This window comes from Choloepus didactylus, chromosome 7, assembly GCF_015220235.1.
Source record: "Choloepus didactylus isolate mChoDid1 chromosome 7, mChoDid1.pri, whole genome shotgun sequence".
In the NCBI taxonomy this organism is placed as follows: domain Eukaryota; kingdom Metazoa; phylum Chordata; class Mammalia; order Pilosa; family Megalonychidae; genus Choloepus; species Choloepus didactylus.
In genome coordinates, this window is record NC_051313.1 from 122,095,097 (window position 1) to 122,101,978 (window position 6,882).

Consider the following 6,882-nt stretch of genomic DNA (forward strand, 5'->3'; position numbering starts at 1 on the left):
TGGGCTGCAGTCCGGGAGCGAGGGCCGGGAGGGCTCCAAGTTAATGGGAAGGCAATGAAACGGAGGGTGGGAGGGGGTGTTTAACTGACCCATTGCGGGCACAGCAGGGCAAAGCAGGACAGGATTAGGGCTGAGATTAGTGGGTGATGACATTAGTGGTTGAAAGTATGGTCTCTGGAGTTAGACTGCCGGGGAGTCAGACTTCACCACGTGCAGAAATATCCTCAATCTCTCTGTTCTCCAGGTCCTCATTTGTGACTATGAGGATAATAATGATAATGGTGTGATAATGATGATAATATATTCCTCCATAGGGTGGATGCAAGGACCAGATTAATATGCATTCAGGTGCTTAGGATGGAGCCCATGATAACATGTGGGGTAAATGGTAGCTGCTATTGCTGCTGTTTCACAAGTTCCCTGACAGTGATGGGCAGGTGCTGGGAGCCGGGAGCGTGCGGCTGAGCAGACGTGAGGCCTTTCCGAGGAACAAAGAACAGCAAGAGCAATGACTGCTAGGAGGTGGCGCAGGGAATGATCCCTGAGAGTCCTTCCAACCTTAAAAATCTTGTCTAAGAACTCAGCATGTTGGAAGGAATTTGCTATCAAAATGAAAGAAACTATTGAATGGCCAAAGGAGAAAAAACTCACCTGGGACTGTTACAATTCTTTGTATCCTCTTGGAGAAGTGCCATTTGAAGTGCAACTTTTCTCTTTCCCTTTGGCATTGATTTTTAAGTGATTCTCACATTTTTGCAAAAATGCTGTTCTGGTTGGTTGGGCCTGTTCCCTGGTCCTGTATAAGAGCCAGTTTCCTGAAATTCTGTGAGAGCAGGGCTAGGTTCAGTCTTAGACCAGTGCTTGAAAAATATTCCACTGTGATTATCCGCCTTGGACCAATTGGACTTAATCTGAGATTCCCCTCTTCCCACAGCAATATATCCTCAAGGAAGGGGGGAGAAGCCTCCGGAGTAGATAAGCCCGCAGTGTGGAAAATGAGCAGTTGGCTTCAGAAGCAGCAGCAGGGGCTCTTCACTGGCCTCAGGTAGAACCTGAAGACCAAAATTACTGCCTCAAAATTTGTTTGCACTTAGGTGGGGTGTAAATTATAAACACAGGGTCGGAAGTTTTCTGTGACCAAGGGTGAGCCAGACACTCTGTGCTGGCAGGAAGTGCAGGAACCAAGCCTAACAGGTGGGATTGCAGAGGGGCCTGGTGCTGAGGGGGTTGTTGCCTGTGGGGAGACCACCACCCAGGAGGCTGGGAGGGTCACGTCTCTTGGCACCTTGAGGCAGGCCCTTGCGTCTAGCCCTGCCCGTCGGGGCGGGATTCACCTTTAGGCTTCAGACCTCTTTATAACTTTAGATATTTACTGCCTCAAGGTTGCCCACACTCAGCAGCATCTTAAAATGGGATGTCAGAGGTGATCCATCCTGCTGAAAAGGGCTTCCCTTCCTGATGCCCTGGACTCTGGACGCCTTCCAGGCCTGGGTGCCCGGGCTCTCCCCTGACTCTCCCTGCCCTGGCACCAGTCACTTACTAACAGGGAGCATTTGCGATTCTTTCAGTCGGTCAGCAGGTGTTGAGAGAGTGGTGAGCGAGCCAGGCTTTCTGAGGACCTACCTTCTCAGGGTGGAAAGAGGACCAGAGGACCAGTTAGCAGGCAAACAAATAAATAAGCAAGATCGTTTAAGAGAGCAGCCAGCAGGGCTGGGCATCGTAAGGTCATTATCTCTGATGCCCAGGGCATCCCTGAAAGGAAGGTGTTGTACACTCATCATTCTGGCAGGGAGATGGCACGTCAGGGAGAGGAATCTCATCCACGGTCTTAGCTAATGCTGGGTAGAGCCAGCATTCAAACCAGCTGGGTTGGTTACCTATTGCCAAGTAATCCATTGTCCTAAAACACAGTGGCTTAAAACAACAAGTCATTATCGCTCACTGTTTCTGTGGGTCACGAGTTCAGACAGGACACAGTGGGAACTGTTTATCCCTGCTCACAATTTCTGGAAGATTTGAAGGCTGGGCCTGGAGGTATTAGTCTGGGCAGTCACGAGGCTCTGCCGGGATTCAAGGGGAGGGGCACAGACCCCACCTCTGGGGGGGACCAGTGTCAGGCACCTTGTGAAAAGAGCATGCAGAATGGGATAAATACATCGTTGCAGCCTTCTGTGGCCAAAACGATCTGTTGCATCTGGTCTGCCAACTCCAAAGGCTGTGTTCATTCAGCCTTACTTACTTGTCTACCCTCCCAGGCTGATCGCCCCAGGCTGTCCGTTTGCTGGCATTTCTTACAGGCCTTTGGTGTCTTGGTCTTCTGGATGCTTTTGGGCTCCTTGTAGTCCCACACCTCGCCCTTTTCGCCTGGAGCGTTGAAGATGACTCCACCAATTGTGTTGCCTCCCACAGTCCTCTGTAATTTTAGGCCGCCGTGGGTAGACACTGTTTTGTTTATTCACTCAGGCTTTGGGAGCGGGGAATTCTTTTACTTTGCACTTCATGGTCCATTAACCTAAGGAGAATCAGAGGATGGGCTTCACATCAGCTGCTGGCTCCTCCCTAGTTGGGGGTGATATTGAAAATTCTTAACAACCAGTGTAGCATCCACTTCCATGGCCCTGTGGAGCAAGAAGGGGACTTGAGATGGTCTCATAGAAGAGCTCCAGCACCAGTAGCAGCTGCACGGAAACACTGAGGCCTTCACAGGCCAGGCATTGAGCTGGGGACTGTGACGCAATAGGACAAGGGAGACAGACATATTCTGAAGCAAGACTCACCCTACACGCTGTGTGCACTTGTAGGCATGTTGAGAGGGCTGACTGACTAATTATTCCTGGATTATGAATCCAGGAAGGCTGGCTTCCCTCAGGACAGGAGGGGTGCAAGAGGAGCTGGGCCCCGTGCATCTGTGTCTACTCATGATACAGTGAGCCCTTCAGAAGTGGACTGGGCACGGTGCTTGAATAGGCAACTAAACCCTGAATGTCTCTTAAGTGCCTCTCAAGGTACCTAAGTCTAGTAGGTTTGAACATCTGTAGGGCCTCCTTTTTTTCCAGTCACATGCAATTAAGTAGCTTCTATATAATTTAAAAAGAATTTTTTCCTTCCTCCTTAGTCATTTGACTCCCAGTGTCACCTCCCCTCACACCTCCCCCGTGTTAATGCACAGATGCCTCTTCCTGCTTTTAGCCCTTTTCACACAGTAAATCAGCAAATATGTCATATTAATTTTGTTCCTTCTGCTGTGGTTCAAATCTCTAAGAAGACTTCTCTGGTGGCCCAGCTCTCATACACTGTATTCTTTTATTCTGCATTCCCTTGGACCCTTATTTGCCCCCAGCAGCTCACTTGCATAACTGTCACTTACGCTGGAGATATGTCTGACCATCCTGATCTTCACTGGACACTTTAAGGATTGTGATCGAGTCACCTTATGTTGGATTCTGGCCTACAGTATCCAACTGATAACTGTCCACATGGTGATTGAATAAATTTGGAATAAGAGATGTTAAATCTAAGGCCTACATTAAACCACTTATTCAACAAAGTAAGTTTTATTAAGAGATTCTTTTTGATTGTCTCATGTAATCTTCCTCTTGTATTTCCCCTAGCATCTGTCTAGAAAGGATTTTGCTATAAACATACATTAGGGCCTCTGGGCAAAGGGAAAAGGGAAAGAGTAAAAGTTTCCAGTGCCAGTGAGAGAAAGATGATGGATGGTCATGAGGAAAAGGTGATATAGAGAGGATTTGAAAATGGAATTAAGGTTAACATTACTTATAGGACTGACATTGGGATTATCAATATCATAAATATAAAGTTTAAATAGGGGAGCCACATTAAGAGAGGATCCAGTCTTGTAATGAGCTTGAGGAGACACATATTAGCACATGGATGGCTGAGATGAACATTAGGGTTAGAATAGAGTTAACGCTACTGTTCTGTGCTGATAGTAAGAAGGGTTGAATCAAAGTCATTTTGTGTTGGGACTGAATTAAATCAAGGATTTTCTGTTTTCTTTCTCATTTCATCAGTATGTACCCAAAGAGAATTTGGTATTGCTGCAATTGCCATGGAAAAGCTGGGAAGCAGCATCTGTGGGATTAGGATCCCCAGAATACTTTCCTCATTCTTTGGATAGTGATATTTATTCATTCATTCATTCATTCACCCATTCATTCATTTATAGAGTTCATCCCAATTTTCTGCAAAATTTTGGTGCTTGCCTTCTGGTAGCCTGAAATCTAGTGGGGAGCCCAGCCAGGAACCACTCAAATGAGCTGTTAGTGCTTCTCATTCTGATGGGATGCTTTGAAACATTCGATAAACTCTTATTCCAGGGAAGCAAACACTTCAGCTGGGGGATCAAGTTAGACAGCTGTATTTTCAGGATGGGAGGATTTCCTCAAACTTTGTTGAGAAATTGAGACTTCTCACCTGAGTTGAGGAAGCACTGTTTGTACCAAACTTACATGCTATGTTATGGTTTCTGCATATGAAAAAAAATACGATATTAATACCTCCTTCATAGTGTTGTTATGAGGATTAAATGAGTTCATATGTGTAAATTACTTTAAGTGTTGCCTGTATATCATAAGCATTTTATAAATACTTTATAATACTAATTATTTTCCCTCTGAGTTGAGTACAGTATTGATGACCACAGAGAGGTTTTAAGTCCGGAGTCCGGAACGCCACATGCGATAACACATTTGGCCAGTAGATGGCACCAAAGTCTGCACCGTTAAAGTTGCTCTGCCCTCCCAAACATGGTGAAGACGTTTCCCTCTCTGTGCTGCTGGTTTGACTGCCATAGCGCTGTAAGAGAAGAACTACCAGGCCTGAAGAAGTTACGCTTTCTTCCTAAGACCACTTTCTGGCTTACCCTAAGGGTACTGGGATAAATGATTATGGAATGAAAGCAACAGCACACATTTCAGTCATTGGGTCTGGATTTCAGTTCTCACTGTGTTCCCGGGTGAGTTTCTGAGTTTGGGCTTCAGTTTGCCCTCTCCTTTGCTGTTATTTGGGGGATAAAATAGAATGAGGATGCAAAACAGGAGAAACATAAGGAGGTGGAAAGGACCCAAGGGAACAGCAGAGAAGTTATAATAGGAATTAGAAATAGAGGTGAAGAAATAGTGATGATATGACACGGAAGGCAGCAGTGTTAGAAATGGGAATGATAAAATTAGGGACAAGATCCTGGAAGTGAAGACTGTTGAAAAGAGAATAGAGAAAATGTCTCTTACATAGTGCCCCCCTCACCTCTCTCTCTCTTACACACACACACACACACACACACACACACACACACGTGCTATTATCCATCGCTCTGGCATGGATAGGTGTGGAGAAGCAGTGGGGTGGAGAACTCACACTTACTGACCAAAGCATGAAGTGTATCTTCTCAATTTTAAAACACACAAAGCAGCTATCCTTCAGCTCTCCCTGGAGTCCCTTTCCTTCCCCAGCAACCTCACGAATGCCCTCTTTACCTCCTTGTTCCTCAGGGTGTATATCAGCGGGTTAAGTGAGGGAGTGCCCACTGCATAGAAGAGACCAAAGAACTTGGCCCTCTCCTGGGCATAGGGATTTTTGGGCTGGAGGTAGACAGCAATGACTGAGCTGTAGAAGAGGGTGACCACGATGAGATGGGAAGAGCAGGTCCCAAAAGCCTTCCTGCGCCCTTTTGCAGAATTAATTCTCAGCACCGCCTGGGCAATGGCACTGTAGGAAATGAGGATGAGGGTGAGGGGCACGACCAAGATGAAGACACTGGCCACAGCCATCTGGATCTCATTGTAGGTGGTGTCCCCACAGGAGAGTCGAATTAGAGCTGGGACCTCACACACAAAATCATCCACCTGCCTGTGGGGGCAGAAGGGCAGGCGGAGGGTGGGTGGTGTCTGGACCAGTGACTCCACCAGCCCAATGACCCAAGCCCCAGCCACAAGCTGCTGGCAGAGGCAAGGGTGGATGATGGTGGCATAGTGGAGGGGCTGGCAGACAGCCACGTAGCGATCAAAGGCCATCACTGTCAGGAGGATGCACTCTGTGGACCCCAGGAACAGGAAAATGAAGAGCTGGACAGAGCAGCCAAAGAAGCTGATGGTCTTCTTTGTGCCCCAAAGGTTGACCAGCATCTGGGGGACACAACTCGTGGTGAAGCAGAGGTCCAAGAGGGAGAGGTTGGAGAGGAAAATGTACATTGGAGAGTGGAGCCTGGGGTCCAGCACGGACAGCAGGATGATGAGTGTGTTGCCCACTAGAGTGAGGAGGTAGGAAGTCAAGACAACCACGAAGAGAACATTTTCCAGCTCTGGATGTTCAGAGAAGCCCAGAAGGAAGAAGTCTTCTGGAGAGCTTTGGTTGACCATTGTCTGTTTCTTCAGACCCTAGAGGGGTGAGAGCTGTGAGACAGCTGCTCCAACCTGTGTTATGAGAACTCAGCCTGGGTACTTGTCCGGTCGTACTTGGTGGACTTGCCTGTTCCCCCTCCTCTCACCCAGCCTCCCTTTACCGGGCACATCACCGTCCAGCAACTCCTTTTCCTCCCTTGCTTGTCCTGGTCAAACATCATCTAGTGGGAGTGAGGAAACCTGAATTGTATTGGGAAACAAATGGAGCTTCCCACACCAGTATATACAGCTTACTAGTTGCAGGTAAAGGAGATTGATGCAAATTTTGATTAGTTAATCATTCAGCATACATTTAATGAGTGGCACTGTGTTCCAAGGGTTGCTCCCTTATTTATTTGTTGAAGGAACTAGCAAATTAATATATTTTGAATGAATTTTCTGATTATAACCTCTGTGTGGTTGATCATTTTTCTCTTTTTTGTGATGAATTTTGTAGAACTGTTCATGTTCCATTTATTTT

The 6,882-nt window shown here is 46.9% G+C and overlaps 1 protein-coding gene across 1 annotated transcript; it reads right to left on the minus strand.

Annotated features, from left to right (window-relative positions):
* Positions 1 to 5,441: 5,441 nt before the first annotated feature.
* LOC119539904 (olfactory receptor 2H2-like) lies at positions 5,442 to 6,380 on the minus strand. Its single transcript, XM_037843764.1, has one exon. The coding sequence runs from the start codon at positions 6,378 to 6,380 to the stop codon at positions 5,442 to 5,444; it is 939 nt and encodes a 312-aa protein (XP_037699692.1).
* Positions 6,381 to 6,882: the final 502 nt, after the last annotated feature.